Source organism: Notothenia rossii (genome assembly GCF_949606895.1).
Source record: "Notothenia rossii genome assembly, chromosome: 1".
NCBI lineage: Eukaryota > Metazoa > Chordata > Actinopteri > Perciformes > Nototheniidae > Notothenia > Notothenia rossii.
In genome coordinates this window covers 18,857,496-18,879,299 of record NC_136912.1, presented here as the reverse complement: position 1 = coordinate 18,879,299, position 21,804 = coordinate 18,857,496, and the positions used below count along the sequence as shown (strand labels likewise).

The window sequence follows — 21,804 nt, the reverse complement described above, 5'->3', positions numbered from 1 at the left end:
TTAGTTTAGATGCTTTGTTCACACATGCAGTGTGAAGTCAGCAGCAGGCAATGTATCTGTCACAGCTCAGGCGGTATTTTTGGAAGAGGCAGCGTGAAGCTGCATGTGGAGAGATGAGCTTAATAGAAACAGATTTATGGCAGAAAAGCTTGTGCCAGGGCCCAGGACACTACACAATATAATACAAAAATGACCTGTACATATTACTTGGCCAGAACAAGACCACTGAGTGGAGACACCAACTCTGCAGTTCAATGCTGCAGAATATGATTTATGAGCAATAATCAGAAATGTATTTTCTATTGTGACCTCTCCAACTCATTGAAACTGTACACCCACACATTTAATATACATTTATTTGTGAAACTGTGGGAAAAGTGAGTGCATTATAGTAAGTGCTGGGGAGCAAAGAGGCCAAACAGTGCAGCACCTTTTAAAGAGAAGGAAAGGATGAAAAGGACCAAATATGGTGAGTATTCGCATGTACCTGTATATGCATCACTCTTATGACTTCTGTTGTCTTTGCTCTTTATAAAGAAGTCTTTGCAGTGTTTCATGCTCACTATCATGAGTTATAACCCTCGGGAATATGATGCTCTAAATGTAAATCAAAAACATCCACACAGTCCTTTTTCATCCATCTGCTCAGTGAGTTGATCTTTAAAACCCGATCGACCAGGATAATTCACCTAAAATATCTCTTTTCCCTTTTTATCCATTTGAATTAGAAGAAAATGGCATTTTAAGTCAATTAAGCGGAAACAAATCTAATTGTTTTAATAATGAAACTATAATTATTTACAAAAATCTAAAACAATTCCCATATCTTCTATGATTGGAAAATATGAATTAGGATAATAGCAAATAATAGTTAGGTAATTGCAATAAATACATACAGTCTGCATTTAAATGTTTTATCAAGTTAAAGCATTTAAACTATTAAATTAGCTTATAATTTCTAGGTTATATTTTTCAGAATTTCTTTGACTTTAGTCTGCATTTTCTTTAGCTCAACACATTTCATTAGATAGCGAGGTTCCTTTAAAAAGAAGATTTTTCTGGTTTGGTGGGGTTTATGATCGGGGTATGAACAAGAGTGTGTTGGCATCCCACAGAAGCCGCAGCAAGCAGGTTTCTGCACATTAGAGAAGTGTGGCAGCTGGTTTGAACCATGCAGATTGTTTCTGACACTGATGGCTTGTGAGATGTTTTTACTGTACTGGCTCCAGAACCACATTCACTGCGCTCCTCTGCTGTGGCACAAAGCCTACTGCTCACTACGAATTAGACCCTCATGCACGCAAGCAAGCATGCACACTGGTAAACACACACACTGCATATACACACACATTTACATACAGCTTCTGCTCTAATTGCAATGTTGGAACAGTAGCCCTTCAAGGTTGGGGAAACTGTTTTCTAGCAAAAATCCTTGCACTTCATATCTTCTGTAACCAAATGTGACACTTATGACTCAGGCAGGACGGATACAGTTGGGGAAGTGGAGAAGGAGGAAAAGAGACCCCTCTGATCCAGAAATCCAAAACCTCATTGTAATTTAGTCATCGGTAGAAGGCAATTAGCAAGGGAAGGACTGGTCTTTGCCAGAGCAAGCACACGGCTGACAGACGTGGAGAACAAATCAGCAATTTGCAATGAAAGCACCCTTTTTGTATAATAACGTTACAAAAGACAATGGTCGTTATTTCCAAGATAATAGCAAGCACAAGTTTAAACTTGGAAAGAAAGAACAAAAAAAGAGTTGATGTGGTGGAAAGAAATGCAAACAGGAAGTGAGCGGCAGTTCCTGGATAGAAAGAGAGGGAAATGAGGAGGATTTATGGATGCCCCCCCTTACATAGAAGATTAAAGGCAGGAGTTGGAACGACTCTCTATTTGTCTCATGTCTCGTTTCAAATGAGGATTTATTCAGACTAGGCTGGGCCAAAAGTTCATTTTTTTGTTTTAAAAGACTACACCAACCACATTTGGTAGAGCTAGAATAATGCCATCCAGCCTATCATGGTGGTACACTACAGATACTTGACACAAGACTTTTAAGATCTAGTGAGGAAGGTTCTTTTTAACTCATACACACTTCAACCAAGTCTCATGAAAATCTGGCTTTTAGTTGTAACCGTAATTACTGTAGATAGACAAAAAATACATTTAACTGGAAAAAAAACATTTGTGGTGGAGGTATTATGATACGGCAAGGAGCAAAAAAAGCTAGGACTATTTCCTGTATCTTGTGTCTTACAGGTTTCCATCAGACTATTCTGAGCTCCCCAGCTGAAATGTAAGTGGTCGTGTAATTTATGTCAAGAATAATATTGCCCCGATGTGTTATTGATTCTGTAGATATTCCTTAATATTTGCTCTGGCAAGAGGTTTACTCTCAGCGGATGATTGCGCTGCTCGGTCGACCAGGAAAATTGACTATAATTATCAAATAGGCCACTTAAACTTAATCTAATGAAAATGACTTTAGAAAATAGTTTGACCCCCGAATGCAGGTCTTTTCGTCTTAGCATCTTGCAGCTGATTTAAGTTTAACCCCAAAAGAGGGTCCTTCCACCACATTTGATATGATCCACTTGATTATCGTGTTAAGAATGATCAAATCTAATGGATACATGTTTCTAAAAGCATACAAATATATTTCCCATCTGTGCGAACACCCTCTTGTCAACGCATTCACAACTTGGAAATTGTGCTGTAATCTACACTGCTGCATCTAAAATTTGAAAGCAAGAGAGGTGTCATTTCCGATGAGGTCAGCGGCCGAGGCAGCAACCCAAACACCAACCGCTGTTTTTCTTTTCCTTAAATCCCACTCTTCTGTTTCTTTTTTCTCTCTATTTTTGTTTGTGATCGCGTCTTTCTTTATTTTTTCACTGACCTTGTTTGTTATTGGGGCTCAGAGTTCATTTCATTTCCCGCCCACTGCTGTGGAAAGCCCTCACAGAAACCCAATACTGTCTTTCTTTCTAAAAGTGGAAACGGTGCTGCTCGATGTTCCTGGATAATGAAACGGTGGCTGTCACTGGAGGCAGGACAAAGGCCGCAGGACAAAGGCCACAGACCTTAAAGACTAGCTGCTGAAGTGATCTTCATTTTCTTTTAAATATGTGTCTGACAAATCAGTTATCAGCTATTCTCAAAGTTTGTAATAGCAAGAAGTGAAACAAAATTCAAACTACTGTATGTAACTGAGATAGGAATCCCTAATTGTTGTTTCCAGAATTAAAATACTTAAAAAATGTGTGTACAAATGTCCTACCGAGCAATTATTAGAACGGAAATGTCAACGTTTCATTCAATATTAACATGTAAACCCCTTAATAGGATTGTTTAGTAGAGTTATTTAAACACTTGTGAGGCATGTTAAGTGATTTTTTTTTAATCAAATGATGACAAGCATCGAATTGTCTCGTTAGTTTATTATTGGCACTTCTAGGAATAAAGTGCAAGAAATAACAGGAATAAGACTACTACTAACTACTTGTAAGTATATTTTCGCAGGGCAGTGAAATAGCACTCACAGCACTTGGTTATAGTTAGGGAAAGATTGTGGTCTTTGTCAAAAAAGTGATTTGAACCAACCCATCTCTCGTATGTATGTCTTGCGGTATACATACATCATCACTCTCATACAAGAATAACAAATATTGCTACATGTAGCAACATAATTCAGGTAGAAATGGTATTTTAGATTTGCAGACAACTGAAAAAACCTATTTGGAATAGAACTGCAAATTCTGCGGGTTCAAAAACATTTGGTAGAAGATAAGGTCCATTAAGAATAAGAGATAACTATTGATTTTAAAGATTAAATAGTTACAAATTACTGACAGTAACAAGATGTGCATCAGCTACCGTTAATACTACCACCAAAAGTGGACAGATGAGGCAGAGGGAAAGAGCAGCTATCTATCTACTTCTTTCTTCACTCCACTCTTTCTGTTTTCCTTCATGACTCTGGAAGACAGAAGAATCTTCTCCCTCACTTTCCACCTCAACTTTGATCTGCAGCCAACGACCTGTCCTGGCTGCACGAGAGAAAATAAAAGAAGAAAAATACAACCAAAACAAGCTCGAAGGGGGAACAAAAAGAAGGTGAAATGCATTCCCCAGGTTTATCATCAGATCAACATCTGGATATCTACAGAGACCTGCTGCTACATAATCATTTCAATATCTGCGAGTGTCTCTGGAGGTTAGAGAGCAGCAGATAGACGGAGGGAGCGAGGCCCAGGCCAAGTTTCTCTCCCCGTGTCATACAGGTCCAGGTCTTAGCTTCAAAGACAACACAGAGGGGCCCCATTTGGAAATGAATTTTTGCCACAAACTATCATCTCATAACACAAATATTACCATTAATGACTCCATTTCCTTATAATTTCCTTATCGACCCCCCTAATTATGTCCGTTTGTTTGCTTTGTCATCCTCCAGTGATACAGGCCTTTTGTTATTAGAAGCTGAGAGGGGTCTCACGTGGGAACTTGATGACTTATTCTGCTAGAGGCAGGGGGGGGGGGGCAACAGCTGCTGAGGAGCCCCTGCAACACATATTAACAGTACAGAGGCAGCCCTCATCCTGCAACAGCTACACCCAGCAGCAGCAGTGGGAGCTATTTAAAGAGCACTTACTGGTAGCAGGCTGAGTCAAGTGCCCCTCTCCGTCTTTATCTCTCCCCTTCTCTTGCTCCCCCTCCATCACTCTCTACTCTCTCTTTCTCTATCCTCTCTCTCTATAATGGGCCGGCTACAAGGGAGGTAAATCAGCTGAGGCCCGCGCTTTCCGAGCTTCTCTCAGTCGGACACGGAGCCTAATTAATTGGCTGTATTGTCCCGCGGGGAGCAGAGCCAGCAGGGGGAAAGGGGTTAATAGGGAGGGGGGGGGGGATGTGTTGGGCAAACGAGAAGAGAACATGGCTTTACTCTATCAGAATTTCTCCATTTCTTTTTTGTTGAAAAGAGGAGAGCATCTGTGTTTTTGTGTTTGAGAGGAAGAGAGGCAAAGAAAGAGAAAGTGTGGATTCACAGCCCCTCACCCCACTATGGGTATTATCTGTGAGAGCTAATGAGTGATGGATTAACCTAGGATCACCCCCTGGCAAATTGAGATGACCCCACAAACTTACCCAAAGTACCCTCCCAGAAGTCTGCATTCCACTTCACACGACCAAACAAATATACGCCAGGCTTTGGTGTTTTTTTCTCTCAAGAAAATATCAGCTACTTAGAGCAAGGGATCTGTGTGACATAAACACAGGGTCCGTGTAGAGTTCCCCCTGTGGGATCAATTATTAGCCTAAAATAAATAAAAAATAACGCCCCGGGTAGCTTACCTGATACGGGACCCATTAACTAAGGTTGTGTCCTTCGCAGCAGCCCTCAAATCTGATCCCTCCATTCCCTTTATCCCTGGCTGTAGAATCATTAAAGGCGTAAAAAACATAACAATATCATCTTTTAAAAACTGCCAATGAGAATCTTATCCTGATTTCTTTGCGTGAATCTGCAACACCACCATGTTGCAGCACGGTTAAGCCAACATGAATAATGTGCATGTGGAGCAACTTTAAAAAGCTGCTATTGAAAAATCATCCATCCAAGACCCAACAACTAACAATATCCTATACAGCGAGATTTGATTCCAGACTTTAAGCTATGCATATGTTCACTTTATCAGAGATTATACACATCAACAAAACTTTCCTCAAGTTTATGTAAATCTGTCTACTTGTGCTGACCTCTGCTGACTGAGCTCTCTTTGTGCAACAGTGTCAACATGCTCCCTGGAATTGCAGCCTCATTTAGCCAACAGGCTTCCATTCTTACAATTAAGATAAAAGGCTGACTTATGACTTCTAGCTGCCTGTATCACTGTTGGGTGTGTAGACAATCACAGGCCCACACACACACAACCAACTGTGACTTCAAGGCCTCCATGACGACTGGGAATTGTTGGCTGCCACACACAGACACATACACAGCCTCCACCGTGACTTATATGGGAAAGACAAAGAGGTTGGTGATAAATCATTGTCAGCCACATACACACACACACACACACACACACACACACACACACACACACACACACACACACACACACACACACACACACACACACACACACACACACACACACACACACACACACACACACACACACACACACACACACACACACACACACACACACACACACACACACACACACACACACACACACACACACACACACACACACACACACACACTTCCAGGGCAAGTTCTTTTTCTGGCAACGTGTGAGCATGTCTGACGCAAAAGGAAATTGTTTGACTCTGCTTGATCTGTCAGGTGCTTTGAGAAGGAGAAAAAGAAAGACAGTGTGAGATGCATAAAATTAAAGCGTAACTACGTCAAAAGCCTTTAAAGCTTAATCTACATGTAGGGTCTATATGTAGACACTTCCTCAGGGAACTGCAATCATCTTGAACTGCATCTAAGATGACGACAGCAGGGGGGCGCTCTGATCTACAAAGCAAGCGTTTGTGTCTGGGTGTATGGTTGCTTAGCAATGAATCATCCATATCTGTGAGTGTTGAGGACCCTTTCTCAGGGCCTGATATGATCACACTCGTTAGGTGGTCCTTTCTGTAACTGCTGCCAGAGATTTCCTTTTTCCAGGACTTTACCTTGAATCAAACGCAGAACTCCAGCAAAAAGCCTGCTTCTCTTTTGTTTTTCGGTCTCCAGCAAACAAAAATTTGTATCTGTTTTTTATTGTCGTTGTTGACGCTGTTACAGCCCTATCAGCGACAGAGAGATTTTGTAGACTCTGTAACAAGCTGTGCCAAGGCTTTCATTTTTAAGTGTGAACAGGCATGGGTAATTTAAGTATAATGTAACAACACATGCTGCACCAGCTTCAGTGCTTGTTCAGAAGTGTTGCTCCTACCTAAAAGCACAAGAAGGAATTCCTCACGCAACGGTTTTACCTTTAATCTCATTAAAATTGCATTAAAGAAACCAGCGCAAGGCACAGCCCAGGGCAGAGCGCAAGAGACTGACGTTATTTTCTTCTGTGAAAATCACTTTCTCTCTTTCTTGTTTCCCTCCAGCCCATATTATATATTTGCTTTGGCTGCAAACACTCGCCCTCCTCTTGGTAACCGTGCAGTAACCTGCTGCCACACAGAGGTGCTGAGGTCATCATCTCTGAGTCTCTACAGCGCTGCTGGCCCCGACCGCGGGATCAGGTCTCACATACGCACAGTAACCTTCTTCTTTTTTTTTAACTCTAAAAAGCTGCCAATACACATATATCATCATCTCTCTCACAGACACTCACTCACAATGTTTTCTTACCCTGTTTACTGCTCCCTTTATGGTCCCCTGTTAACAAGTGAGACTGCTCTAGTGTGTATGGTAGCCACAATGAATCAAGGTCATGCTACCAGTGTGTTTCAGACCTGATGACTGCCTGACTGAGTGATGCTGGCCGTGTGCAGAAAACTAGAGATTTAAAAAAAGGGAACACGAAGTCTGTTAACAGTTCTTCTGGAGTTTTTTTTGGGCTGTCCGGACATCTAGTCACTCCTCATGTCTGCTTGAGGCGAGCGTCTTGAGATTAGCTGCTATTAGCATAACACATGCTTATCTCCGACTGCCAATTGTAAAATTGCATTATTAATAATGTAGACGGCAGATATTGATAAGAAAAGAAGAATGTGTGGAATAAATCTTGTTCTGCTGCTTTGATTTTGGCTAGTATCTTTTCAGCATGACATAATCTTTCAGGGAAACTGCTGAAGTAGAAGCCAATATACAAGGGACTCATTACATATCAAATCTTCCAGCAAATAGCAAAAACAGTTTTCTCTCTTATTACTTTGCAATAAGAGAACAAGTGTTATTTCCAAACATTTCCTCAGGGGATAAAGCTTTAGTGCAACATAAGCTCTGTGTGCAGTAGGGTTGTTCTTAAGCTTTAGCCCATTTGGTGTAAGAACAAGTAAAGCCCTACTTGTTTTACGTAATGATTTTCTGCTGTGGATTTCCAGAAAAATTGAACAGATTATGTATTATTGGCCTCTGTCACCTCTGTGGGACAGTGTTTATTCTGTGGTGTCAAATGTGGCTGCATGATATTTCTGAGAGACAGTCAGGCTGTGATTCATAGAGCTAGTAAGTGAGGCACTGGAGTGGCTTGTGTCTAATGTGTGAACACATGCTGATGTTGTTTGCAGTGGGTTTTAATTACCCATAATCATCTGGTACCCAGTCGACCCAGTCCTTTCCAGTACACACAAACACCTCGGTCTCACACAAACACCTCGGTCACACACACACACACACACACACACACACACACACACACACACACACACACACACACACACACACACACACACACACACACACACACACACACACACACACACACACACACACACACACACACACACACACACACACACACACACACACACACACACACACACATACACACACACACACACACACACACACCGTGGTTCATGCCAAACCCACAGCACACAGAGATCCTCCCTCGGATAAGACAAGCTTTCACTATGGCATCAAATCACCAATTAATTCATTAACAGATGTCTCCTCAGGCGCTAAATAGCTTCTCAGATCCTGGACAGAATTACTGTTTTCATAAACTCCCACTGGCAGACAATGCCGGTTAAGAGACACACTTGCACAATCTCTTTCTCTCGACAGCATAAAGACACACTGTAAAAAAAATGCAAACTCACAAATAGAAACAGGTAACCAGCAAGCGACAGAGACAGGTATTGATAGAGACTGAGTAGAATGTGTGTGTGTGTGTGTGTGTGTGTGTGTGTGTGTGTGTGTGTGTGTGTGTGTGTGTGTGTGTGTGTGTGTGTGTGTGTGTGTGTGTGTGTGTGTGTGTGTGTGTGTGTGTGTGTGGCTCGTAAGCCTCATTTCCTTCAATCACCTTTTCTGCAACAGCTATCAGCACTTTTGCAGATGTTTGGGAGCAATCCTAGTCATGTTCAAACAGTGTTTTGTTGAATTTTTTTATGCATTTAACTTTTTGCACCTTAGGCGACCAGCTATGATCGAGCTTTCTGCACTGTCAAAGAGTCCAATAACAATAATGAAGCAGCTGTCATCGCAGAAAAGAAAGCCTACTTTGTGTCTGGGGCTTGAAAAAATTATTAATCAAGATTTTAAAAATATTTAGCGTGCAGTACGCCAAGATTACTCTCTTGAGAATGTAGCTGACATACTATATGCTATAAGTGTGTGTGTGTGTGTGTGTGTGTGTGTGTGTGTGTGTGTGTGTGTGTGTGTGTGTGTGTGTGTGTGTGTGTGTGTGTGTGTGTGTGTGTGTGTGTGTGTGTGTGTGTGTGTTAGGTACTTCTACAGGTTTCAGTTAATGTTATGAGTGTTTAGTTTGAAGGATAGAAGAATTGGGAAAAGAAGATCTGTTTGGATCTCATCGGCCGGACCAATTATCACCAGCTGGAAGAGTGCACCACAGATTGAATGGAAACATTTTCAATGCAACAAACACAAACACAGACGCAGCATGTTCTTACCCACAGGAATGCAGCAGTGAAATTTCTCATCATATTATGTAAAATGATGATGATAACGACAATGTGAGTTTCTGGCCTGGCTGGATGTTGTGATAAACCAGCCACAGTGAGTTCAAGCACCATCGAGGGTGACAGGAGGAAGTGAGCGCAGGCCATGAGCCAAGGGAGAAACGCAATATGGCTTTCCTTCAGAGGCAATATGGCTTCTGACCAAACCATTTCTCAAGAGCATGGTCGAGGCTCCATTTTGGTACGAGTGTTCGTGCGCACATCCCGCTCAGTGTGAATCCGCATTTTTAGCCAGTGTGAAATGGCTAAAAATGTGGATTCACCCTGAGCGGGATCTGTGTTGCATTATGTGTTGTAGCCAAAGCAATGAAACAAAACTGCGGCCGCAGTTTGTCCAAAGGACCTGGAATCCAACATCTGAAACAGGCTGTGAAGTTTCTTTTTATACCAGTGAACGTTTTACCTCAAGAAGTGCAACATCGGTTTTGCCAATGGGCAGTAAAATGGATTATAATGACAATTGAAGTAATACCACACAACATGCAGATAGCTTCATTACAACACAGTTATATATGTTTGTTGGATTTAGCTTTTGGTTTTATATATGATGGCTTTCCTTGCATTTATTTCTCAGCACAAACAGACACAAACACCTTTAATTACTATTGTGTGTTTGTTTTCTTATCTACATATTGTCCTCAGATGTAAAGTAATTTACTGTCTTCAAAGGGCTGTCAGAATGTATTATCCTTGCAAAAATGTATTCCATCAACATTGGATTGTTTCTCAAACAGGCCTCATGACAAGCAACAACTAGCTCCGAAATTCCTGCTCAAAAGACATGCTGCCAAACACCAACACTAATAGCTTATATTCCATGCTTCAACATATTCAACAGTTCCTGCATTACTATTTGTCACATCTATTGCTTCCATTTGAGCCTAAATCAAAACGATTATAAATGATCTCACTTCTGGGATAGTATGGTCTCTGGTTACATAAGTACTCAAAGTGGCAGTTTTATAAAATCCTTTGATTGTAAGGGCTTTATTTCATCCTTATTGTTTAATAAAAAATAATTTGATATCCCTCTGGAGCCAGTCATCACAATTATTATGCTAAAAACCAAAATGGAGGTCCTCAGTATGACTTTGACCCAGGCCTGGTGTCTATTTTTGGTCCAAAAAAGATGGTTCAAGGACAAGAAAGAATTGACCTCCTGTCACTAGCTAATCTGTTAAATCTATTTTCAGTTCAGAAGTTAAAAAGACACTTAAACTTTGTTACGTTTTGAATAAACCACCTGCCTTGAACTGACAACAAAGCAGCTCATGCAGCCCATCGTTTGAATACCTTGCATACAGCAGATTCTAAGCAAAACTTGCACTGAGCAGCGTATCCGGCCTCTCACGAGAACCCCACATGCACACACAGACTAACACGAAATGATATACACTCCCTGTATATAAACTCAACAGGAGCATTGGCAGAAAACAAATGCCTTGGCTCAACAAAGAAAATCAACGCAACAGTTTGCATCGATGTTTATTGAGTTAAGAAACTCTAATGAAATTGTCTTAAAGCAACAAACTTATTTGAGTTAGGGGAGAAGGCTTTTCCTCTACAATCTGAGGTGTTTTTAATTACCACTTACTTAATAATTGGTAGCATAAACACAAGTTTTGAAGTTGATTACTCAAAAGATTAAGTTGTTCCGATTAGTTTTACCACATGATTTAAAAGGAATTTTAAGTTGTATGTACTTAATTACCCTAATTCGGGACACAAGTTTTGAAGTTGATTACTCCAAAAATGAAGTTGTTCCAACTTGTTTTACCGTATGATTTAAAAGGAATTTTAAGTTGTATGTACTTAATTACCATCATTGTGAACACACGTTTTTAAGTTGACAACCATTTATAAATTAAGTTGCTCCAAATATATTGTATTGAATAGTTTTTTTTCTTAGCTTTTTCATGTTTTTGCCTTTAAAGAAAGAAATTCATTGATTCCACAAGAAAAATATTAGGCAATTCACTTTTTATTTTGAACTGCAGTTGTTTATTTCAACACATGATGTTTCAATCAGGAGAGAATTCATTTTGTTTGAACATTTATTGACACATGCCATATGATAAGGTGCATGAACACCTGAAATCACAGCAGACTGCAGGAGAGAGGAGAACCATTTCATAGTTTGGCTGCAGCACGTTGATTGGCTGCTGGAGAATGAGGTGAAATGTAATAGGTTAAAGAGAACGCCTGATGAGCTGATTATAAGCAGCTGCGGAGTGAATGTATATACACCCAGTCTTCCTGAAAGAACTTGCGCTGAGCTTAATTTAAATCTTGAAAAAAAAGATGAATAACACACATTTAAATTGCCCCACAAATAATAAATAAACACATTAGCCATGTTACCATGGGAAATGGGGACACAGCAAATACATGCTGCCATCACAACGAACTTAGAGGCCTTTGCATATTTAAAGCCAGTGCCAAATATGTAAAATCTGTAAAGCCTTTGTAAAACTACAGAAACAAACTTTCAATGGCCACCAATCTGCAGATCACACACATCAATTTGACAAAAGATGTAAGAAAGATGTTTACACTGCCAACAGTCATTATTTCAAACAGTATGAACACATTCAACGCAGAATGCTTGCTCATTCATTTGTTTCCCTCGACCATGATGGTTGCCATCGTATGGACCGGTCACTGAAGATGGCGATATTCATGTCCTTTTGAAGCACTTATTAAGCATTATTGATTGGTGTGTGGCCAAAAGTGCAATATGCTTCAAAATGTAACTGACAGAGTGCAGTGCTTGTTACACTGTGCCCGTGGATTTGATTTTATTTCAAGATTTTTAATTCCGTCGCTAAACTCCTTGAAAAGGTCCTCTTCCTTTTCTCCAAGGTACACGACAAGGCAGCGGATGGCTATAGTTCTCTGCATACTTCAATTTTATTGTGCTATTTTTGAAAAAGGAAAAAAAGAGAAATGACCTAAATTCATGTATTCAGAATGGGTGACTGCCGACAACTTGCATTTCAATGACAACTCTAAATAACGATTCTACCTCAAGAAGCATGTCCTTGATCTGCTTCACCGAGATTCATTTTTAATAAAAAGCGATATCACAATAGTAACCAAAGTATGTTTACTCTCACAGTAGCCTCTACTACTTTGTATCCTCTCACAGAACTATTCAGTTCAAAGGCTGCTAATTTTGGTCAAACACCAATTTGCCTACAGTGCAACTACAAGGCTATCTACTGTATTTGAATGACAAAAGATGACACTCACCTTAAAATGTCCTTTGTATATTTCTATTTGTCTTAATTGTCGGAACTTGTCCAGGCATGTTAAGTGGGAGTGGACTTGAACTCCTTAACTCACGGTGTAGAACAATTAAGTTATCAAGCCAATTGCATTACTTGCTACAACTTGAATTTTGTTTTAAGTCAATTAACTCAGAAATCAGAGTTCAAATTACACACAATATTAAGTTGATGTAATAACCAACATTATTACGTCAACACAACTTATAAATTAATGTTTGCAACTTAAATTTTTTATCTAAATCAATTAACTCACATTTTTATCTTGCAAACATGCATTTAATTAAGTGGAGGTGAAAGGTCGCCTGAATTCGTTTTTAGAGTGTGCAGAGCTAGAGAGTGCACTGAGATACCAAAACACGCTGCAGATAGTTTGTCATTATTACTGCCTTCTCACTGCATATGCATGCGTGTGTGTGTGTGTGTGTGTGTGTGTGTGTGTGTGTGTGTGTGTGTGTGTGTGTGTGTGTGTGTGTGTGTGTGTGTGTGTGTGTCTGGCGTGCGTGCGTGTGTGCGTGCGTGCGTGTGTGCGTGCGTGCGTGCGTGTGTGTGTGTTATCTTCTGTGTTTAGTTACAGCTACTTTGATATACTGTACCGCCAGCCTTGCTCTTACAGTATGTCCTAGCTCAGTGGCTATGTTCCTGTCTGTATGAGAGATATAACAGGTCTCAAAATATAAAACAGAAGAGTGAGCCGGTGGTCTGGACCATGAGAGACTTTTTTTAGCAGTGGTTTACAGAACGAGTCATAAACACTGATAAGAGCGCCGGCAAAGCAGGATTCTTGAAGTGAGAGAGAGGCCATTCCCCCCTGTTTGAACTATAGCGGCTTCAGACCTAAGGAACACTTGTGTGTGTTCACATGTGCATGCTTACAGGTGTGTGCATGTCAGTAAGAAGTGGCGAGTGCTGTCTACAGAAGTGAAGACGAGGAGTACTAACAGTGCAAAGTGCAAAGCTACTCTGTCAGTTTATTCCCAGCTTTGTTTGCAGTGAGTGAGAATAACACCGCATCTTGCCGGCACCTTTGAAGATGAATGATGCCGGTTTATAAAGGTGAACGGTGATCAGATCAAACATTAACCAGACCTTCAGTCATGTCTGAAAGGTACCAAAACAACAAGACAGCAGACGTTGAGTTTCAGGATATATTAAGTGACTTTTTCTTTAACCTGAATTGTTCACATGGAAACTAGACAACGTTGAATCTATTGTACATCAGGGCTTCTCTATAGTCATGGCAACCATTGCTAAAAGAAAACCTCATCTGATGACAGTATTGAGTCCCGGTCTACTTAGGGCTCCATTTGCATTTATTCATGCAATTTGAACGATGAAGCACAAAGGCTAATAAGAAACTCTTCCTTTTGTATTCCGTAACTGCACAAAATCCAGAAACTGTTGTTGATAAAATTGCTTGAATCTTTCCCAAACTCCGCTATAGCTTTACTGGAATTATGTTTCATGATCATTAAAGGTCTGGCCAGTCCTCCATGAAAATAAGAAAAATACACCACTAAACATCAGTGTGCGCACAGCTGTCTTTAAGTGTTTACTTATGTTTGCTGGAACATTTTGTTTGTAATATTCACATCTAGTTAAGGCACTTAGAGGACATGATTTGTTTTTTAGCTTCAAGTTGGAAGTACATTCTCATATTACAAGGCATAAAAACAACTTTAGAGGGGCTATTTAATACAAGTGGATGTAGCTTAAAAAGTCAATATTTTTTAAGGGTATCAAATTAACCATGTCCACTTTTCTGCACCACATGTTTGTTCCTGTCAGTCAGACAGCTCTGAAAAGCACCCGAGAACATTTGAGAGTGATTTCTGAAATAAGGTTTGGTTCTAGTGAGGCAAAATAAGCAAATCATCGAGCTAATACTGAGCTTTAGGAGTGGGAGACTCCTTATGGGGAAACAGGCTTAAAGGACCAATAGCAGTGAGGCTTGAGAAAATGTCTTCCACATTACAGTGTCAATGCACCAAGTGAACTCTAAGTGGAAGAAAGGAGGAAGAAGTTTCTTCCTGTCCAAACAGCCTTTATATTCCCATTGGTGCAATAAAGGGCGGCTTGAAAAGACAATAGTCAAAATATTTTGCTGGCCCACCGGCTATGGAAATGTCACTCTGCCGTCCCTTTATGTCTCTGGTCCTCTCCCTCACACATTTTCCACATCATACTCCCCCTCTCTCTCGCTTATGTCTCTTTCATTTTCACTTTTGTCGCCCTGTTCATTCTCCAGCCCCTCCTTCTGTCCCTGCTTCTCTCTGCGGTCCCCTCATTCTGCATGCCTTCAAGCTGTCTTTATAATCTGCCTTAATTATTCAAGACACTTTCTCCTTTTCTTTTTTGTTACCCAACACGTCCAGTAAACGGCAAAAACCTGAAAACTGGGTTTACAGTTCATTTGCATTAAAATAATTTATATCCGGAGGGGACTATCTAACTGCATCCAATTCTCATCATACAGTAGTCCCATGTCCCATGTCCCCTTCCTTACTTTGTGAGTTTAGTTTTTTTTTTGTGTGTTTTCTTGCCAAGAGCATTCCGGTAGGCCATGGGGCATCTATACTTTTCTCAAAGAGAAACTAAAGACATTTCCTTCTGCTGTTGTTACCCCTAAACCAGATTAACACATCTTAACTGAGTTTGAAGCATGTCTCTGTTGTGCCCGAGGTGCTGCTTATTGAACTCATTGCATTAGACGAGTTCCCTTTGCTGTGGAGAGTCAATACCCAAATGGATCGAGGTGCACACTCAGAATGTTACTGAAGAATGTGATGGAAGTAATCAGCAAAGTGCACTTTAAGAGAAACAGAGATATACCTGTATGTTCAATCAAGCTTTTCTGATTTTTGGTTGGAATTATTGGACGAGTCACAGTTTACAAAATGTCCAACAACATACAGTGCCAGAACTGCAAATAGAAACAATGTTGTGTTAACTATTCCGATGACAAACGGTCAGACTGTTGGATCTCTAAAGTTGTTCCACCAAAGACACTCATCCCTTGTATACAGTACTCGACTGTTCATTTTGCACTGGCCTTAAATTAGATGTGACTTTTTTATCTTCAAGATTTGACACTTGCTTTTGCTCTAACTCAGCACACACACAAACACATTTCTATTACAAAAACGAAACATCTTACTGACAACATGATTGATGTCATAAGTGACAGGCTTTTATGGCTCAAGTGTGAAAAGTCTTATATGTGTGCTGATCCAGTAAACCACTAAGCGGCAACGATATTGAGTTTACAAGCTGTGTTTAGACTGTTTTTTCCCCACATGTATCACTATCATGTAGATATTTAAAATATATCAATTGTAAACTTCCCACCCTTTCATTTGAGGTGTTTGAATGTAACATTAGCGTTAGTATTATGTTTTCTTATTAAAGTAAGCCTATATCTAAATGCTGGGATTTTCACCAAGGCAGTCTTCATTACAGACTGGTTATAATAATTAAATTAAATCTAATTAAAGTGTTTTATATGGACGGACTCACTATGCTTGACTAGATTCTGGAATGAAATGAAGACATAAAAGAGGAATTGAAAAATGTATATCAATTAACAAAAATATGAAAACTCAATTTCTTCTTCTGAAAAAAGTGCCACATGTTTTAAATTATAAAGTCTATATATAATAGATAATACATTAAAGGCTGTAGTGGAGTTCAAATCAATTGCTATTTAAGGTCAGTTGGCCCTTTTTGAAAAAAAACACATTTTAAAGTAAAAAAAAACACAAAGAAAGCAATGAAATCATAGCTTGAGATAACAAGAATGTAAATATGTCTAAAACTCTGCCTGTTGATTTAGCAACACCTTCGCATCTGCCAGTGAGAATATGTCAGAGATTTAGAAACGGACAACGGCAGCACACAAAAACCTTTTAAACAGCTGCTATGTGTCAAACTGGCTGACATGTGCTGTGACTGTCTCACAATATAAAGCCTTTTCCCTGTATAGCCGTGCAGCAGAATAGGAAATATTGAGGGAGTCACAATGAGATTTTAGTTTCTAGTTTCTAATTATCAATATCTTTCTGCCTTTCCTTCGGTTTTCAGATGTTATTTATTCTCCTCACTGAACATCTCATCGGAAGGACCAACACCAAATAAATCAGGTATTTATTACTCAGCAATCTTAAAACATATTTCTGTCCAATTATAGCAATAAAACAAAAAAAAGCTGTATTCCCAAAAACGATCAGTATAGGCTTTAAGCATCTCAAGTACAGAATTTAAATTGACAGAAACTTGGCCAGGATCCTGCACTATCTGTAGGTTTATGTTTCTGAGCCAGGTTGTAATACAACTACTGTAACTTTGATCACCCCACACCTGATGAAACATGTTGGCTCTGAGACACAAAGAGCAGCAGTAAAGATATGAAAAGGGACTTGCTTTTTTTTTAACCACCTGCTTTGTTTTTTAGAATAAAAAAGATGGTGTTATTTAAAAGGTTATATTCACTATTCTTAGGTTGATTTTCAGCTAATAATTGTAAAGATAATTATAGAAAACATGCACATTAAAGATATTAAGGTTTATTATTTTTCGTTATATTTAAATCATAGAATTCATGCAATAAAATGAATTCACATTTTTGTATTTTACAATTAGGGAAACAATTTCATTATAATATCTTAAAATGTGAATTAAAAAACGTTTTTATACATTCCTAATTACACATTTAGATGTGTATTTTCAACCACAGCACCTGACAATTCAAAGCATTCTTTCAGATTGATTTTAATGTGGAAAATAATGATGTGATAATTTATAAAGAAATCTGTGTTCAATTTCCACTGCGGTGGGAATGTTGCAGGATTCCTGAGATAGATGAAAAGGCATCGCTTTACTGCAGCTATGAGAAATGTGCATGATTAGGCTCGGTGGTCCCGTTTGACGTGGTTAAAAGCCTCCATTATGGCCCGCAGTAAGCCTAATCGACTTTCAAATTGCATTTTTATGTTGCATGTGCCGTAATTGTATGCTCGTATTACGCTATACAAAATCAGAAAAAAATGTGGCTGTACTGCGGTCTGGCTTAAAGGGAATGTTTAAATGTGGGTTAAATGAACTGAAGCTGTTCAATTGGGCGTATATAAGTCATACAAAAACACAATTATTATCAATTATTTCCTTATTATTATTATTATTATAATAATAATATTGTTATTATTTTGCATTTAAAATTCGTAATTTCCCATAGTGACTGATTTTACATTCCACCTATCGATTATGTCTCATCTTTTTTTTAAAGATATACCCATTGTCACTGCCCCGGGATGGAGGAAGGTCGATGGAGGAAGGTGGATGGAGGAAGGTAAATTGACTTACCGACACACTCGTTGGCTTCCCTGGCTGTGGATCTCTGCCACGGCCTGTCGTAGTGGAAAGGCTTGCACCTGTCGCACTCCGGCCCGGCGGTGTTGTGCTTGCACTCACACACCAGACTGCCATCCCGGTCCTTCACGCAGCGAGAAGCGTGTCCGTTGCATTTGCATCTCCCCCCGACCTGCAGGTCCGACACGGCGTAGAAGTACGAGTCCCGGGCCAGCTCCGAGTCGTCCTCGTTCTCGTCCCCAAAAGTGTGCAGCCGACTGAAGATTACTTTAATGTCCGTGGCTGTCACCCAGTCCTGCAGCACCGGGGAGTTGTCAAAGTCGTGAGCCGAGGGTCTGCCGTCCAGCGTGCTGAAAGCGATGAGCCCCCCGGTCAGAGGGTACATGTCGGTGTGGGAGTCCGTGCACACAGCCTCCTGCTCATTCTGCTTCGTTATAACGGCCCGGTTCGGCTTGTTGTACATCTTCCTGCACAGGGTCGAGTAAAACTGAAAGGGCACCCAAGTTTTACCGTAGTCCATGGATTTGTAAATAATCATGGATTCCGGTCGAGGCGAGCAGAACTGCAGGCTCACGTAAGTGACCTCAAACTTCTTTCCAAGGGACAGAGTCAGGGTGGCGTTCTGCGGGTACTGGAGGAAGTTGTCGGACTGCCAGCAGGTGAGGTTGTGCGGGTTGTTGAGGTCCGTCAGGTACGCTGGAGGGTGGTACTTCTTGGGGTCCGAGGCGTCGCAGGTGTGACAGTTCCTGGTCCTCTCGTCTCCTTTCTCCGCCGAGGTCACCACGCAGTAGCGACTGGGCACCTTTCCGCACGTGCTGGAGACCTTCACTTCCTTACCGAAGGCGGAATTAACGAAGTCCGGGATGCAGCGCCGCGGGTTGCCGTGCTCGTCGTAGCAGGGGTCCGGGGGAGAGGTCTGCGCCGCGAACAGGCTCACCCCGTAGCCGCCCAGGACGCTCCGGCACGACAGGGAGGCGGCGAGCAGCACAGAGAGGACAATATCCACAGCCCTTAACATGGTAGGTCCCTCGGTCCCCAAGTGTCTCTGCCGCTGGAGGAGAAAGGGAAAGAGCGTGTGGGTAGAGAGAGAGAGAGAGTTAAGTTTGGTGATGGCTAAGCAGTCTGCAAACACTTTCCAAACAAACACTGGGGTTAGAATTTGTATTTTACAGTGATATAAAAGTAACTTTCAGACCGAGCACATGCATGGGAGGTTTGGGAAAATGTATACAAAGCTCACATTACCTGAGAATAATTAAAAAAAGAAGTAAGAACCGGAGATGTGAGTCTATTTTTCTTTATCGGGATTCAATAACAGCTCCTCCTGTTTTGTTGTTTGTTTCTTCAAATCTCCTGCGTATAAATAGAGGAGCAGCCGGATTTAAGAGTCGCTAGTGTCCTTGTAGCAAGTCCCACTCCTCCTGCCGGTCTTTTCACAATCTCTATCTCTCCCCTCACTCTCCCTCCCTCCCTTCCTCTCTCTTGGATCGGATCTTGTTTGGCACAGCTTTAGGTCAGCTCATCTCGAGGGGTGACACCAGGCGGAACAACGACATCCACTGGTGGTGCGTCAGAAATATTTGACGCACAGAGGCGCAGATTACCGCAGAAAACAGCTGGAACCAACACTGCACTGGGACACCTTCATCTGGACGACACTTGACAGGATCGTTCAAATACTGCTGTAAATCACATTTATCAAAGGATATTATTAGGCCAATTATCGTAAATTACAGTTAAACGATATTTGTTATTTTGTGAGACATGCAACGTGATTTGAAGTAGCTATTCTGGTAATAAATACAACATCTTGAAAAAAAACATAACTTTAACTCTAATTGTATGTCTAATGTGGTACTATAATCTAGGAATGTAATTAACATGCACCATTATAAGGGCATTCTTGGAAGATAACGGGACCAATGTAAAACAGAAGAAACATAAACGCAACATAGTAGCCAAATGAACTTTAGATTCTCCACTGTTGAAGATTTTAAGCGATTTTTTTCTCAAAATGTGAAGTGATCATCATTTGGACGTTTGTGTAAATTCCATTTTATACAGTTTGATACATTTTTTAAGTGACCCTCTCTCGCAGTTTTGTCTGAAACCCATGACAGCAGATAGTATACTGACATATCATCCTCCATTGGGATATTACAAGACACCATAAGCTTCGCAAACGAGCATTGCTTTGCAGAATACATCCCTCCTGTATTGTGCAATGTGCCTCTGTCCTGCAAACCAACCTGATGCAGCTGCAGCCTCACTGGACTTGTTGAATGTTGGCAATAGAAGTAACATTGCCATCTTGCGGCCATGCAAAGTAACAGCAGCCCAGCCTGACTGAAGCCAGCGGTGACCTCTTCCCCCAGGCGGTGGAGGCACAACACCGTTTGTTTACCGAGCATGAAAATGATTGGCTGATGCAGGTCTGAATGGTAAATATTAAAATACAAGAGAAGGCTGTTGTATACTGCTGAGTTTAATTGTAAGACTTTTAGTGCTGAGATTATTTATAAAACAATGCAAGGGATATAACATGGCATAATAAAGGCACACATGCAAGCTTAACAACACAAATGAATACATAAAAGAACACACTAGCTCATGTGAAGGATCTACTTAAAGGGAATTGCAATAATACAAATAATATACAAAGCCACATGGGAAAGCTTTTAACTTAGAAAATATATGTAATATATCCTTCATTATATATTTAACTCTAAAGGAAGTGTTGTTATAGAAACTAAAAGCAATGGCCACATCATCTACCATAGAGAGCCTATTAACATACTGCATCACAGTGTGGTACGCCAGCTGCACTGAGGCCGACAGGATGAGGCTCCAGAGAGTTGTAAAAGCAGCAGAGAGGACCATCGGCTGCCCTCTCCCCTCCCTGATGGACATGTACACCACCCGCTGCCTCAGAAGAGCCAAAAACATCGTTAAGGACAGTTCACACCCCGGCTTTCCCCTGTTCAACCTGCTGCCCTCCGGCAGGCGCTAGAGGTGTATACAATCCAAAACAAACAGACTCAAAGACAGTTTTTTCGCAAGAGCCATCATTGCTCTTAACACCTGAAAGTCATACCTCTTAATCATCCTGCATGTGAAATAAATGCGACTCTGTACATATACATACATATCATTATTATTATAAATACATACCTACTATTATTATTTATTACATTATAGATTTTATTTTTATACTCCTGGAAATAATTACAGCACTTTATTCCTTATTCCAGAAGGGAGAAGCACTTATTTATCTAATTGTATATGTATAATGACATTAAATGATTCTATTCTATTCTATTCATAAACAGTGAACTTCAGCAAAAGGGTTTTTTAGTGTTACATAAGATTTTTAGGTAAAACAGTCAAGTCGACACAGACAAATACAAATACACTCTTACAAACAACACCGGATGATCACATTTTTTGCAGGTTATAGCTAGTTCTTCATTTCAGCTCTTGCTGGGAAAGACGA

The 21,804-nt window shown here is 40.5% G+C and overlaps 1 protein-coding gene across 2 annotated transcripts in view; it reads right to left on the bottom strand.

The window, feature by feature from the left end:
* The window catches only part of ntn1a (netrin 1a), a 57,753-nt gene extending 38,016 nt beyond the window's left edge, over positions 1-19,737 (bottom strand). For both annotated transcript variants that reach the window (XM_079657689.1, XM_079657690.1), the window contains exons 1-2: positions 19,557-19,737; positions 18,306-19,362 (exon numbers count right to left, since the gene is read on the bottom strand). In XM_079657689.1, coding sequence (XP_079513815.1) covers positions 18,306-19,329 — 1,024 coding nt within the window. In that variant the 5' untranslated portion in view covers positions 19,330-19,362; positions 19,557-19,737. The remainder of the gene's footprint in view (positions 1-18,305; positions 19,363-19,556) is intronic.
* Between the last annotated feature and the right edge of the window lie 2,067 nt (positions 19,738-21,804).